At 38.2% G+C, this 16,520-nt stretch overlaps 1 protein-coding gene across 1 annotated transcript; it reads left to right on the top strand.

Moving 5' to 3' along the window:
- Positions 1-767: 767 nt before the first annotated feature.
- C15H5orf51 (chromosome 15 C5orf51 homolog) lies at positions 768-15,898 on the top strand. The gene is made up of 6 exons (XM_036207104.1): positions 768-1,041; positions 4,288-4,394; positions 6,635-6,781; positions 8,467-8,598; positions 9,510-9,624; positions 11,873-15,898. Exons 1-6 carry the CDS (start codon positions 942-944, stop codon positions 12,154-12,156), a joined length of 885 nt encoding a protein of 294 aa, XP_036062997.1. The 5' UTR covers positions 768-941; the 3' UTR covers positions 12,157-15,898.
- Positions 15,899-16,520: the final 622 nt, after the last annotated feature.

Below are 16,520 nucleotides of genomic sequence, written 5' to 3'. Positions count from 1 at the left end.
TAGTTGAAGGAAAGTCCCTGTGATTAATCACCCTTAAAAGATTACAGTAGTACTTTTGTACTTTCAATATATTCTACCAGGCAAGGACAAAAACTTAGAAATAAGATGGAAAGGACAGAGTTATTCAAGACATAGTGTGTCAAACATATATCAGAAAAACTCACAAAGAGCATTAGGTTTCTGTGGCCATAGGCAAGAATTAGCATTCATGGAATGCAAACCGATTTGACCTCTTAAGTGCCTATTAAAATCCAGAAGAACGCTTAACACTTTTAAGGAGAGCCTCAAGGTAAACTAAAACAGTGCTGTAGCTACCACACTTAGGGCGCAAGGTAAGTCAGATACTTTAAATAGCTAAGATGCATTCAAGCTAAAACAAGCTACAGGGCTAATATTTGGAAAAGCGTCATTGCAACTAGCACCTCGCGGACGGTCGAACTGTCCGTCTCTGAGCTTAGATGAACCTCTCCCGTCCGCAGGCTTCCGTTTCTGACCCCGGGACCACAATGATTTTATTTTAGGTAACCTCCCTCCTTCACTACAGCGCCAACTACTGTAATCCTCTTTCCAGACCTTCCAATCGGCCTTTTGCCAGACAGCTGCAGGGGCTGCGCTCTCCGGGCGCGGGCGGAGACAGCCGACGTCCCATTGGCTGAGTCTGGCGCACGGTCGGCTCCCGATTGGTTGAAAGAAGGAGGCGGGAGGGAGGTGTGCCCTTACATCATCCCGGCCCCTGGAAGCAGAGGATTGTGGGAGGGACGGGGCGACTGGGAGGAACTAAATACCCGGAACGACCTTTGCGGGCCAGGACGGTCGTCGCCCGGAGCCTATGTCTCCGCCCACCGGCGGGGTGCGCTCCGCCCTCGCTCCGCCAGCGGGGCCATCAGGTGATCGCAGGCTGGCGTGGTCACGTGGACCGGGCGGGCGCGCCCGAGCTGGCCATGGCGGCCGCGGTGTCCGGTGTGGTGAGGCGGGTGGAAGAGCTCGGGGACCTGGCTCAGGCCCACATACAGCACCTTAGCGAAGCCGCGGGGGAAGACGGTGAGGGAGCGCCGCCGCAGAGGGAGGCGGGCGGACGGTGGTGAGACCCGTGGTGCCGCCGCGCTCGCTGTTCGGAAGGCGCGGCCTGCGGTCCCAGGCGGGGTACCCTGGTCCTGGCCGGCTGAGGGCTGGCGCTTCTGAGCCGGTCGGTCCCCGTGGGGCAGTCATTTACCCTCCCCTCCGAAGTCATGCTGTCGGTGCAGCGTCTTTAAATTATTCCTTGAAGTCCTCTTTGTTTACATCCGACCAGATGTGCAGTGTCGAATCTGCGGAAAGGGTAGACGGAATCCAAGTACACTGGGACGATTCCCCGAATGCTTACACTGTCCACAAATGAACGATGCTTTTCTTTTCTTTTCTTTTTTTGCATTCAGTAAATACAGAGGGGCGTGCATGACAGTTCACTTTCTCATCCCTACCTTGTAAATTTCTCCCTTTGTGTTCAATTCAAAATTCAATCGTAAATAAACAGCATTTTACACAGTTGCACTGATGTAGTTTAAATGGTCTTCCCTCCACACCATCTTAGTTCTTTCAAAGCCATGCATATACTGAGAAATATCTGAGCTGTTTGCTTAAGGAGAGAATAAAAAGGAGTGGGGTGGGGTGGGAAATAGATCGTTCTTCTGACGTCAGAATCAGTTTGCTTTTTATAATTTCTCAACTGTAACTGATTGGACAGTACTTTTTTTTTTTTTTTTTAATGTTGAGCCTTTACCGTACACAAGCTTTAAAATTATTATAACTAAACTCATAGAAAAACCATAGTGAACCATTTTTTTTTCAAGTGATTGAATAGTTGTTATACTTACAGAATTGGTTCTACAATTAAATGAGCCACTTTGAATGAAGAACATTTGCTGGACTGTTTCTTCGAAGGACAGTGTTCCTCAGTGTCCCACATACTACATCGAGGCTATGCCTTTTGTTTTGTGGCAAGTGGAAGATAGGGTTCATTAATGACTGTTACCTGATCTGTATCCAGGTTACTTTTAATTCTAGTTTTATTTGGGTCAGCCCAGAAAGCCTGAATAATCTTTATTACCGAACCCACCAATCATTCATATTTTCTTTTGAAAGGATTCTATAATCCATGTAGAAGAATCCTGGAAAGAGAAGTTCAATGTTACGTGGTCTTGTTTTGGAGGCTTTTATACATCTAAATTTTACTAAAATCACAGAGGTAGCTGTCCACTTTATGAGCTACTAGTCAGTATTGAAGTTAATCTTACTAGAGAATTACTAACAGGACTTACTTAAGTTTAATTAAAACAAGATTATGTGTATTTGAATAAAAACAATACACATTGGAAATTTGTTCTTTAATTTAACAGTTGCATGTTTTTATTAAGTTGTAAGTATTGATAGTCTATTTTACTCAAACTAGATTACATAAGGCACATCTTCATTCTACTTAAGAATGCCCTTTGTATTTACGGCCAATTTTTTTGTTCATCTATTTCTCATTGATAACAGTATGATAGTGTCCTGTGTGGAATTGTACCATAAGAAGGACTTTTTCCAGAGATTATGTGAGTCACTTTTATCTTTTGCCTTGCCAGTTTGCTTTAAATATTTCTAGTTAAAGGGATATATTTTTATGGACTTTTCCAAAATGATAGCTATGCCAGCATCACACCCTTCCTATAGTAATAACTCTACCATCTTTCTTCAGCAATGACTTGGTTCAGTACAAGTCTTGGCATTTACAATCATCTTGGAAGTTAAGGGAAAAATATAAACAGCTTCTAAAGCATGTGGGGAGTGCAGTATTCCATACTATTGGGGTTCACAGGAGAATCATCTGAGTTGTACTGTTGGTACTTTTGGGCCAAGGAGAGATGGGAAGACTGCTAACTCGATAGCATTCAGTCCAGGTGAATAGTGATCTTACAGCAATAAATTTTTTTTTTCTAAAGCTACAGTTTAGTTTTTTACACAGGAAAACTAAAGGTCATTATGTCACTGCCAGCTGACATACCCGATGGTATTTTTATTCTAAAACTAAACAGATTATCTCTTTATGTAACTGCAGAGGCTGGATCAGATGGGACCACACCAACTACTACGTTGTCTGTCCATTGGCAGATGGTTAGGAAAGGTGCTGTATTTCAGAGAAGAGGCTTAGGGACTTTCACGTCTTGCTTATGGCATGCTTGTATAAATTTACTACATGAAGTGATGCAGAGGCAGGACGGGATCTTTGGTACCCACGAAGTCTGGAGTCAGATGTAAAGAAGATACGGTAGCAAAGGGGAGATGGTGAAGGCTGGAAGGTTGGGTAACTTGTGATAAGACAGTGTATAGGAAGTATTGGAATTTTTGTTTGTTTTGTTTTGTTTTTCTGTAGGTTTTGAAGGAATGAGGTAATTTGTTCCATAGCAAAGTTTTAAAGGAATAAGGTAGCCTTTTAAATTGTAATCATAGTTGAAGCAGCTAGAAATACAAATACAATAAAATTAGAGTTGCTTACAGTCTGATGTTTTTACAGATTTGATTTGGTCATTTATTCTTTTAGGAGACATTTGCAGTTATATTTATGAAATTACATGCATTCAGTGGAACTCTTTCCGAAAATGTGTAGATTTTGCATTATTCCGATAAAAGTTCTAAATTTATTAAGTATGTTGAGTATTTCACCATTGTAAAAAACATCATAATACACTGAGAGCTACATAGGTGGGTCAGCAGGTGAGGCATGTGTTGTACAAGCATGATGAACTGTCGCAAAGGCCAAGTTGCCCTAATGGTTCTCATGCAATCCCAAGGCTCCCAGGGCAGGTGGCTAGCCAGACACTGGCAAGCTCCGTGTTCAATGAGTGACCTTGGCTCAGTATATAAGGTGAGGAGTGATTGAGGAAGACATCTTCATGTCAGTCTTTGCCTTCCATATGTACACCCACACCTGTGCCCATGTGTGTGAACATGCATACTTATGCGTAGACACTACATGTACACACCCAAGAAAGAAGTGAGCTGTATACTTAATTCTTTAATAAAGTCTCTTAAGAATGTAGACAGAATTTAAGAAATAGCAACAGTGAATCTAAAAAAGCTTTCACTCCTTTGCTTTTAATAATAAATATACTTTGTTGTGATTGGGTTTTATGTATGAAATACTAAATGTTTTAGGTAAGAGATGGCTATCTTGTCATAGTTTCGATACATCATTTCTGTTATATAGCTTTTTTTGTTTAAAAGTCATTTTGAATTTATGTAAAATAATCATGTTTTTATTACTTACAGATCACTTTTTAATTCGGGCCTCTGCAGCTCTAGAAAAATTGAAACTCTTGTGTGGAGAAGAGAAAGAATGTTCAAATCCATCAAATCTTTTGGAACTGTACACACAGGTACTGAAACAAACGTGAAGTCTGGCTTTTCTGAGGGTATTATATGTGAGGCACACATATATTTATGAGGATGTGGGTGCTTGTGTACTTGAATGTGTTCATCTGGAGATCAGAGGTTGATGTTAGGTCTTTTCTTCAGTCATTCCATCTTGATTTTTGAGACAGGGTCTCTCACTGAACCTGTAGCTTATGGATTCAGCTGGGCCGACAGACGGGCCAGCCAGTGAGGGCCAGAGATGCAGCTGTCTTAGCCTCCCCAGTGCTAGGATTAGAGGTGCTCACTGCCTGGCCCAACTTCTTAAGTGGATGCTGAGGATCTAAACTCACTTCCTTATGCTTGCCTCAAAGACTGCATTGACTGGGCCATTTCCCTCAGTTCCTGAACTCTGGTGTTTTGAGGGCAGATTGATTACTTAAATGGTAGACTCCCAAAGGCTATATATGTAGTAAAATCAAATTAATTTTAAAGCATTGAATTTTATTAATGAGAAAAAGAAACTGCAGTTGCAAAAGAGGAAGATTCATTAGATGTGTAAATAAAAATACTGCTACTAACACTGGTAATGATAACTAATCTGAATACTAGAAACTAAGGCCTAATTTTCTCCCCTGGAATTCACATTTTCCTAGGATTGTAATTATGATTCTTGTGCTGTCATTATACACATTCGTGACATTTTTCTGTTACTTTTTACCTCCTGTCTTAGTTAGGGTTTCTGTTGCTTTGAAGAGACACCAAAACCGTGGCAACTCTTATAAAGGAAAATCATTTAATTGGGGTGGCTTACAGTTTCAGAAGTTTAGTCCATTTTCATCATGGCAGGACAAGGCAGAATGCAGACAGACATGGTGCTGGAGAAGAAGCTGAGAGTCCTATATCTTGACCCCCTGGCAAAAGGAAGTACTCTGAGACACTGGGCGTCTTAAGGATATATGAAACCTCAAAGCCCACCCCCATAGTGAAACATTTCCTCCAACAAGGCCATATGTATTCCAACAAAGCCACACCTCCTGATAGTGTCACTCCCTACCACCACACCTTCCTTGTGAAGGGTGTCTGCTTTCTTGGTCTTCTCAAGACTTCTGAGGAAAGCCGACATCACAGTAATTGCTATTTGAATAGCACATTGTGGTTAGCAAAGTGCTGTCATTTGTCCTTTCTTGATTGCTCAGAGGAAGTAAAGATGAAGTAGTTATGGAAAGTAGAGGACTTGGTTAAGTTTGGCAAGTGCATATTTATAGTGTTGACAGGCCCATCTCTGTGCTTCCTCATAAGGGGTACATGTTAGTATTTCTGCCTCCAAGCATGGCTGAACTAGCCTATAGTAGCTAAACCCCTAAGAACTAACTTGGAAGGTATCTAGCTCTTCAGAATACTTTCCACACTCTTGTCTGCTATGGTGAGGATTATGCTTGTCTTTCACATGAAGATCCTCTAAATATTTGAACTTCCCCTAATACAGCAGAGTATCTAGAGATACAGACTCTGAATCCATAGCTTCCCTCTTTAAGATGCTCTTGGCTTTGAATCAAGCCTGTAAGATGCTGATCTCTCTCCTCTTGAAGATAAGGCTTAGGCCTTATCACTTTGGTATTATTAATTGTGCGTTGTATTGTTTCTCATGTTTTACATATGCATTTTATTCTCAAAGAAAGGAACTTTCAAAGGCATTGGCTTGTCCTTGCTTAGTTTTGTAACCAGTAGAAAAACTACCACTACAACCCAGTTTCCTTAGTATTAATCTAATAGATTAAAGTAAGTTTTAATCTACTAGGCTAAGGAGTTTTAACATCTTATAGACTGTTAAGGACTCAGTGTTGGAATTCATACATGAATAGCATGCTTCCTTTATGTGGTGGTAGGATGTATGCTCTCAAATACTGGCTGTGTATTTGGGAAAACAAATCTCCTAGTGATTTAATATTGAAAAGTAAAAGAAGACCATAATACTTCAGGCATTTATAAACTTTCCAGGGGTTATACAGATATAAACAACAAATAATTTAGTAATTGATTACATTTTCATAATTATGGTAATTGAAACATGAATCTTTATTTACTTCTTGAAACAGTACTATCACTAATCCTGTTTGCCCCTGAACATTTTGCTTACTGTCAAATTTAAATACAGTATTAACATGGTTGAGTGTCTAATAAAGCTTCTATATGTGCAAAGCTAAATTCTTTGTCACTCTTTGAAGTTCTGTCTCTTACAGATACTTTTCTTCTTTGTCTTAAGGCCATATTGGACATGACATATTTTGAGGAGAATAAGCTAGTAGATGAAGATTTTCCTGAAGACTCTTCTCCCCAGAAAGTAAAAGAGCTCCTCAGTTTCCTTTCAGAACCAGAAATGTTAGTTAAAGAAAACAGTCTGCATCCCAAAGTAAGTTCTGTATCCTTGCGAATGATAACAGAACATCGTCACACTGTCTTTCTGCTGTCCTGCTCTTTAGACTATATTTTTGTTGCTTGTGAATATATCTTTGTTTTAAGTGAAGATTAAAAGAAAGAGGTTTGCTGGGCATGGTTTCACATGTTTTAATCCTAGCACTCGAGAGAGACAAGGGTTCTGAGTTTGAAGCCAACCTGATCTAAATAGGGAGTTCTAGGCCAGCCTGGTCTATATAGTAAGTTCCAGGCCAGCCAAAACTGTTTAAGAAGATCCTGTCTCAAGAAGGTAGGGGTTGAGGGAGAGGAGCTTAACACTCCAGGCATGATCAAAAAAGTATATTTTATGAACTCTTTTCAAAATATTATATAATGGAATTTTAATTGTATTGCATACAGAATCCTTTTCTAACACAAGTACCCCCTTGTCCCTTTTACTTTTGCAGGTGCTGTTTCTTGATAGTCATATAATCTAACTTCTACATTTGTCTTTATTGCCTTTTTTTTCCCTTTCGAGTTTTGAGACTCATTTTGTAATGCTGGCTGCCCTTGAACTCTGTAGGTCAGGCTGGCCTTAGATTGACAGAAATCTACCTGCCTCCACCTCCAAGTACTAGAAGGAAAAATCATGTCCCACCACACCCAGTCCTTACCGTCTGTTTAAATCCTGGTCGTGGTGAGCATTTGCTGCCTTCGTTACTGGCACTGCTTGCTCGTCTCCTGTGTGCGCTCGTCTCCTGTGTGCCCCTTTCCCCTTCACCTTCAGAAGCCTTCCCTTGCTCTTTGCTGGAAACTCCTCTTTCATCTTACAGACAGGTGTTGCTCAAGGATGTCTCCTTCATGCTTTGGTAGTCTCTGTTCTGTCTGTAATATCCTGTTTGCATACTTTGTTGGCCTTAATGTATATAGTCCTGGGTATTCTTTTGTTTTCTTTTTAAACATTTATTTGTGGGTGCATTGTGTACATGTGCATGTATGTGCCACAGTGCACATGTGGAGGCCAGGACAGCTCACAGGAGTCACTTCTCTTCTTTCACCATGTGGGTTCTAGAATTGAATTCAGGTTTTAAGGTTTGGCCACAAGCACCATTGCCTGCTGAGCCTCCTTGCTGGCCCTGCTGGATACTATTTCAAGTAAATTATTTCTTGTATTTATGTGTCTGCTGACTGTCTACCTAAATACCTTCTTGGCTCTATATTTATTAGGACAGGCTTGCTGGACAAGCAGATCACCCCAAGATTTAAAGGCCATACCGCTACAAACATTTTGATTTATTAAAATTACTTTTTTCATATATATCTTATTCTAGCAATTTAATTCTTATTCTATTCTCTAGTTCCTATTTCTTTCTAGAAAAATAGATATGATCTTGACACAGTGTATTTCTAAAAGGGTATCATTTTAATGAGATAATGGATTTTTTTCCATTTTCCAAATAATAGTAGGGGGATTTGCTACTATGGTATTTCAAGTTATTTTATGAAACTATTTGTAAATTACAGTTAGTTTGCTGTATATATACCAACAGACAACAATTAAGTCTACTTAAATTCCAACATAAGCCTTTCTCTGTAGCCTACCCTGGACACATTCTGTGAAATGAGAGTGCTTTAATGGCTTAGTTTTCTTTTGTAAATGTATGGCTTTTTTGTGGATATGCATTTTATGTTTCTCTTTAGCTATGTGATTTGCTTGGGGATGAGCTACTGGAATGCCTCTCTTGGAGACGGGGAGCCCTGTTATATATGTATTGTCATTCTCTAACTAAGAGAAGGGAGTGGCTCTTGAGAAAGTCTAACTTGCTTCAGAAGGTAAGAAACAATTTCATTTTTGATTTGGAATGTTAGCATTTACAGGCTTTAAAACATTTTATAATAACAATGAATTCAGAGATTGTGGGCTAGTAGACCTACAGTTTAGGTTCACAGGCTTTAGGTTCTTGGAATTTCTGTAAAAACTAAGATGGCACATGAAAGAATATCATCATTTGGAGACTACTACATGTGTCTCTCATGTTCTTGATTTTTATTTTTTGTTTGAATATAAGATAAAGCTATTAATTTCTAATGTTTTAAAGAAGTTTTGTTATGAGTTTCCCTTTGTAGGCAAGGTAATCCTGAGAAGCTTATAAAACTCTGCTCCTAAGACAGTATGACTCTGTGATTTGTATCTGTTCTAACATTATTCCAAAGACATGAATGTTAGTATTGTGTCACTAAGAATTCCAGTTCAGTCTAAATATACCCATAGTTTACATAGGCTTGGAAACAGAAAGCCATACTTCTGGGTAGAAAAATTTAGTTATACTATACCTGAATCATAAAAAGGGCTGAAAATACAGTTTGGTGTTAGAGCACCTGTCTAGCATAATGGTAACCTAGGTGTAGTTCCCAGTACTGCAGAACAAACCCAACTCCACAAGTAGTTGTAAAGGTTTTTTGAATTCACCTTTACAACATTTATCCTTTGATAATTTTTGTTAATAAACGAATTACTGCAGCATGTGTTTGTGGTTGATATTTTCTCCTTGTTTCATACTCTTATTATTTGGGGGGTTTACTTAGAACAGTTTCAGAGTGGTGAGTTTTATGCCATTGGAATGTAATCGTAATTATATATACCTGTGTATCAGTCCTTTTATTCTTGAGTAAAGATTGAGACAAAAAGTACTTGTTTATAGTTCTGTGTATAATGCTTTTAATTATTTGACTTCCTTATTTAGTACCTTGTTGATGGGATCAATTACTTGCTTCAGATGCTAAATTATCGATGCCCTATCCAGTTAAATGAAGGTGTTTCTTTCCAAGACCTAGACACAGCTAAATTACTGAGTACAGGTAAGGTGATTTCTTATTAAAGTTTCCTAAGTGAAGTTGTTTTTTGTTGTTGTTGTTGTTGTTGTTTTCTTTAAGATTTTAGAAAACTTGCTAACTTTACTCTCATTTGAATGTCATACTAGATTTAAAATGAATTTAAGGACTAAAATCTTTTCATACAATGTAGGAAAACACTTAAAACATATTTAGTTTTGGCAATATGTAGTGGAACAAATCTTTAATCCCAGCATTTAAGAGGCAGAAGCATGAGGAATTGTGAGGTCAAGATCGGCCTGGTCTATGTAGTGAGTCCCAGGACAATCTGAGGTATATAGAGAGATGTGATGTGATGTGATGTGATGTGATGTGTGTACTTTCATTAATGTCTTTGTGTGTGAGTGAATATATGTACATGTATGGTGGTACCCATGGAGGCCAGAAGAGGATGCAGAGATGGAGTTAATTTGGAAGAGTTAATGTATGGTGTCACTTTTGCTTATTTTTGTTTTGACAAGAACTAGAGCTGGCTATTAATATTGTACTGGAAGTAAGTTTTAAATGAGATAGACTAATTGTGTGTGTGATAATTGTCCTTGCTAAGCAGAAATTGCTTTACACATAGACAACATAATGTAGTGTGGTCTCTCATTTTCCGGAATGCACATCCCAGACTCTGCTCTTGGATGGCTACTTTTTATTGATATGTGCTTCAGTGAATCAGCTGTTCTGAGAACTCTTACTTCACTTGCCACTCTTTCTAGGTAGAATTTGAATATGGCAGCTTATAAGAACAAATTTGGTGACTTAGGTACATTCAGAACAGTAGAAACTTGCATTCTGCTAAGTCATACTTGTAGTTTTATTGAATTGTTTTATGTGAGTGTCTCAGTCACTGTTCTATTGCTGTGAAGAGACGTCATGACCAAGGCAAGTCTTATGAGAGAAAGCATTTAATTGAGGGCTTGCTTGCAGTTCAGAGGTTTACCATTATCATCAGGGTGGGAGCATGATGGCAGGCAGGCAGGCCTGGTGCTGGAGAAGTAGCTGAGAGCTACATCCTGATCCTCATATAGCAGGCAGAGACTGGGCCTGGCAGAGAGTGAGACTCGGCTTGGTTGGCATGGGCTTTTGAACCCTCAAAGCCTATCCCTAGTGGCACAACTTCTCTAACCAGGCCTACCTTTAATTCTTTTAAATAATGCAGCTCCCTGGTGACTAAGTATTCGAATATATGGGCTCTGAGGCCATTCTTATTCAAACCAAGATGGTGAGGTTATCTTGACCATTTATTTGATGTAAATTTGCTTATCACACAAGTACTTGTACATTGGAATAAATCACTTGTTTGTGTCTAAGTGACCGTAAGAAGTTGATCATATATTTTAATAATACCATTTTTTGTTTTAATTATTCACTTTTTAATCTTATGGGTTTTTTGTTTTGTTTTGTTTTGTTTTGTTTTTGAGATAAGGTTTTACTATGTAGCCTCGGTTAGCCTGAAACTCTTCTATAGTACAGGAAGCTGGTCTGCAACTATAATTCTACCCACCTCCAACATTTTCGAATTACAAATGTTCCTACTACTCCTGGTGTACTCCATTATTCTAAGTCTAATTTATATTTTTTATAAATTAACATGCTTTTGACCTTAAATATTTAATTACACAATTGCTGGGAATTATGTTAAAGGGCTATTCATCTTTTGATGGAAATGGTCCTGGATGTGCTTTTTTCCTAGTGATATTAAGCGTCTTGCATATCATTAGCATCTGATAATTTAGAATTGTATCAAACACATAATAATACATAAGATTATTAGTAGACTCAAATATAGGACATGTCATAACAATACAGTTATATCACTGATCCTAGAACATCCTTCAAAATAAACTTTGTGTTCATGGATGCAATTTAGGGAATTTATGAGAGTTCTGAAGTTGTATACAGAATTTAGGGTATAATCTAGAAGTGTTCCACTAGTGAAATTAATTTTCAAAAAAAGATCCTAAAGAGGACTCCTAAAAATGTTAAGAACACCTAGATGGTTATTAAAAAGATATTATTTGACAATACTCTGCTTTGTTTGGGGGATGAATTTCTTTTCTGGGTAAAAGACAAAAGTATTGATTGAGTTAGGATTGTGATGGTGATAGTGGGCTTTTCTGAGCATTAATAAATGGTATGAAAATGTTTATTGGTGATGACTTTATTAGCTTTTCAATAGCTGATGTTTCTTTAATTCTAATTTCAAAATGAATGACCTTCCCAGGAATATTTAGTGATATTCATGTGCTGGCTATGATGTACAGTGGAGAAATGTGCTACTGGGGATTAAAGCATTGCCCAGATCCACAGTCAGAAAATCCTGGAGTTGATACTGATGCTTTTGGAGCAAGCTGCATCACACACAAAGAAGCTTTGGATTTCCGAGAAGTAGGAGAAAAAATTCTGCAGAAGTATGTGTCGGTGTGTGAAGGACCTCTGAAAGCGCAGGAGTGGAACACAGCGAATGCAAAGCAGATCCTCAGCTTCTTTCAGCAGCGCTGTAGCTAGGTGTTCATCTCTCCTCCCAACTGAGAGAAGAAAAGATGGGTGAACCAGAGAAGAAGGCTTCAGAAAAGGAGCTCTGCTATACTGATCTTGAGAATACTACACTACGTAAAGATGCCCAGTGTGGCTACCCTTCTTTAATGCTATCACCTTTCATTGTATAGTCTTAAATCTGTGAAAAAAGTATTCTGTAATTTCTACAATGGCATATATGTTATTCTAACTGAACTTGAACTACATACAATCCTGCCACTGATAAGGAGGAGCCCAATGTAGATTAACAGTTGTTTTCTAATACTTTAGGTTATATTTCATTGTAGTAAAATATATGTAACACAAAATCTCCTTATTTTGAAGTAGGCATACTTCAAAGATGAAAATCATTTTTCCTCCTTGTTTCAAATATATACTATGAGTATAAATGTAGGCAATTAAAAGATTATAACTAATATTTAGATTTCATTTCCAGTAAGCTAAATAGCAAAGTATTTTAAAAAATGAATCATTGTATTTATTTTGCCATGTATTACTAATAATACTTAAATTATTGACTTAGCTATTTTATAAATTATTTTCTTATTTTGTTTAAAACAAAAACTGCATGGTGTTTCCAATAATGAAGATAATTATTGGAAACTAATACAAATCAGTGTAGATGATTCTATAATTAGTTCAAATGCCATTAGGGCACATCCCTGCATATAATGAACTTTACATATGTTTTGCCTTTATTAGGATTGAAATGCTGATGGTCAAAGAGCCTAGTTTGCTGTCTTGCTTACCGTCTTTCTGCCTACCTCAACTCCTGTTGTCTTGGGATGGTCTGTATGATGATACCTTCTGATGCGCTAGACTTCTGTCCCAGTGACATCTGTCCATCCAGTCATTTCTGTTACTGCACCTTGAGTATCAGCCATACTCAGTTCCTTTTTCTAAAATCTTAAATTTCAGTAACAGATGACAATTCTTATCTTTTCAGCTTTTAAAATTTCCTTGTTTTTATTGGTTTCTATTTTCATTCTACAGCTTTCATCCTTTTTGCAGGTTCTTGACTGCTCTCCTAACTCTTGAGCAGTGAGCCTTCTTCATGACTTCTTTGCCCTGTACCTCATGGGGCTTCATCGGAACTACTGTCCCTGGTCTATCCTCTTCTCTTTTGTCTTTAGCAGGCTCTCAGCACTCGGTTAGTCCTTCCTCAGCCATTTATTCTTGGGAGCTCAGTTCTATGGAAGGCATGTGGTCCTTCCAAGCGTGTTACTACGTGTATGACTTCACTTAGAAGAACCTTAAGTGCAAGCGACTAAGGTGCCCGTCCGTCCCACTGTGGTAGAGTCCAATTCCGTTAGTCACCTCTACCGTTGTTCTTCAACAGGAAGTTTAGATTCTGAGGGAGTCAACTTATATTTACTCACTTTTCTGTTTTAAAGAAAAAATAGGCTTCCTGTTTTCTGTTGACTCCTCTTTACTATTTCCTTTGTTTCTCTTGTTGTTTCTCATTTTCTGCTTGTCCTCATGAAGGGTCTGTTCTTTCTTCTTTCCTTCCTCCTTCTTTCTTTTTGCTCCAAACGCTCATGGTAAGCAATATCTTTCATGGCCATTTGGCTTGTAATAATGTTTATACCAGGCTGATTTTCATTCCAGGAACTTGAGCTCCATTTTCCTTGCTCTCTGGAGTTTATTCCTAACTGCCTATTAAATGTTTTCACTTTGACAAATACTGACTGCACAGTAATTTTAAGGTCAGTATGAGCAAACATCAAATTTCTAGCCTTTATGAAAATCCTGCTTTGTTTCCCCCGGTTTTGTGTATTTTTCAAGTAGGGAAACAGGACTACCTTCCCATCCTCATTTCTACACTACTCCTCTCACTTGTGTTCTAGACGAACGTTTTTCACACATCAAAACCCCAGGCTCCTTTTGATAAACAAAATTGTGAATGAGCAATGGAAGTCAGGGGAGATTCCTCCACCCCTGCTGCAACTCCTGGCCTATCTTTATACAATCAAGATTTTTATCTAACCTAGCATTTTAGCAAGTTTTATTATGAAAATACCTTAGCTTTCTAAAATTAAGTGATCTTTAATGTGCTTTTTAGAAGCACAGACTTCTTCAGTGGGTCATAATCCATTAATCAAGTGCTTCCAGTACTTTCCCAAATGCACTTACATTTTCCAACCGCACTACCTTTGTAGACATGATTATTTCTAGCCCCTTCTTTGTGGCCAGATAATACTTTACTTGTATGATGTACCTTTAGTAATACTATGTCTAAAGGCTTTTCTTCAGCCCCTTCCAGTAGAGATTAGATGTTCCTTTATTTTTTTTCTATCTTCCTTTCCTGTGTGACCACAGTACAATATGTTGTAATTATTTACCTTACTACTGAGTGAACTCCATATCTTCAAATTTTACCTTTGCACATACTGTTCTTTGCATGGTAGGTAGTAATGTTTTTTGAATTAATGAGGCATGATTTGAAATGCCAAATTTTGCACAAAAGGGTTGCTGCTATTGCATTCCAAACTGCCATGCCCTCTATACCAGCAGTTGATACAGCAAGGAGGAATGTGGATTCCTCAGAGGAGTAAAGTGTTACTCGGATACTAAACCTGAGGAAATAAGACTTCATCTTCAGAAGCTGAGAGCTTCAAGTTTTGCCTTTATGACCTTTGTGGACTCACTGGATGGTACAATTATGAGGGTATTCCTGGGTGCTTTTTGTGTATTTTACTCCCTCTACCCAAACAGTTGGAGAACAATTTGTAGGCCATGATAGTTGCAGTACTTTCTACTGTGGTATTATAAAAGAACAGCACATTTTGTATTCATCTAATCTTGAGGAGTAAATTCTTTATTTAGAATGAAGTAACCTCAGAATACCAAATATTCCACATCTGGACAGTAATTAAGCCTACAATCAATTCTTTCAACAGCTATTGTATGCCTATTACATACCATATCTTGTTCTAGGCACTGAGGATATAGCTTTGGAAGCACCCTCCTAGCATGGGGCTTTCAGTGGAGGAAGAATATATACAGTATGCCAAGTGATAACACTATAAAGCATTAAGCAGGGTGTAAGGGACAAGTGTGACTTGGAGATGGGTGCTGTCTTATTTGGAGTGGTTTGAAAGGCACATCTGAGCACCTGTCTTCAATTTCCATTCTTTTGTTTAGATGCCTTGTATATTCGGTACACTCAAAGATTTTCTTGCCGAAGTCACCACTTAAAATTTTCTCATTTTTGTTGCATTTAATGGATTTCTGATGAGTGGTGTTTCTAATGCATACTGCCTAACTTGGGCTTTTTATTCATTCCAGGTGGTTTTCTTTCTGCTTTCCACTTTCCTTTTCTGCCTTCTATAAGGTTACTGCTTCTGTCCACAGAAGCCAAAACTGTAGTTTCCTTAATATCACTTCCCTTTATATTTTAAACACAATATGAGGTAACATAGTATGGAAATATTACATTAAGAGGTACTTAATACAGTCACGATTAATTTATACATTGTATATTTATGTTAGTGTTGAGCAGTTTTTGTTTTCCTACTTCTAGTGAAAAATCACTATCTTCAGTATGAATTCTCTGCTGTTTATTAAGATGTAAAATGTTGTAAGATTTTCCACAATCCTTAAATGTTTATCATCTTTACTCAGTATGAATTATCTGACGTGGATTAGACTTTAAGACTTGATTGTGAGTTTGAGGCCAGCCTGGTCTATAAAGAGAGTTTCAGAGCAGCCAGAGCTGTTCCACAGAGAAACCCTGTCTTAAAAAAACAAAAACCAAAAGAAAAAAAGGACTTAAGAGACTGCCTCTTGCTGTGTTTATAGGCTTTCTGGCTACTGTGTGTTATCTGATGTTAAGGTACATATCATTGACATTCCCTTATCTTTGCGTACAGTAGAGTGAGCTAAGAGTCATGATTAAAGGCCACCGTGAAGTTATGTTCCTAACTTTGTGGTCTGCAGTCAGTGCTCTGATGGTCATTAAAGTGTGAGTGCTGTGAAGGCGTTCTCAGAGTTATTTTCCTGACGCTTTAAAAACCCACTGCTACTACCATGGTCTACTTTTAGGTTGCTTGTCTCCTTGGTCTGTCTTCTAGGGCCCCTTTTGTAACTCTATGAATACTCCATCTGCCACAGAATCCAGGATCCCATAGTTCTCTAGTATTACTTACCCTGAGTTCTTTTAATATAAAATGAAATACATTATGGAAGTATTATATTAACATAAGCTTAATATAACAGGAATTAAAAGTATTCATTATATACTTAGGCTGGTGTTTAGTAGTTTTGTTACCAACTTTCAGTAACATTTTCCAACTACAGTGTTTTGGAACCTATGATTAATAAAATAAAATCAC

Source organism: Onychomys torridus, chromosome 15 (genome assembly GCF_903995425.1).
Source record: "Onychomys torridus chromosome 15, mOncTor1.1, whole genome shotgun sequence".
Lineage (NCBI taxonomy): Eukaryota > Metazoa > Chordata > Mammalia > Rodentia > Cricetidae > Onychomys > Onychomys torridus.
Note: the sequence above shows the minus strand (reverse complement) of the source record. Positions and strands in the feature narration are given on the sequence as shown.

Excerpts from the sequence above, each read along its gene's own strand:
- C15H5orf51 (XM_036207104.1), top strand. The coding sequence starts at position 942 with ATGGCGGCCGCGGTGTCCGGTGTGGTGAGGCGGGTGGAAGAGCTCGGG. Across the intron at positions 4,395-6,634 it reads TTTTGGAACTGTACACACAG|GCCATATTGGACATGACATA; the intron begins GTACTGAAACAA and ends CTTTGTCTTAAG. Across the intron at positions 8,599-9,509 it reads AGTCTAACTTGCTTCAGAAG|TACCTTGTTGATGGGATCAA; the intron begins GTAAGAAACAAT and ends TTCCTTATTTAG.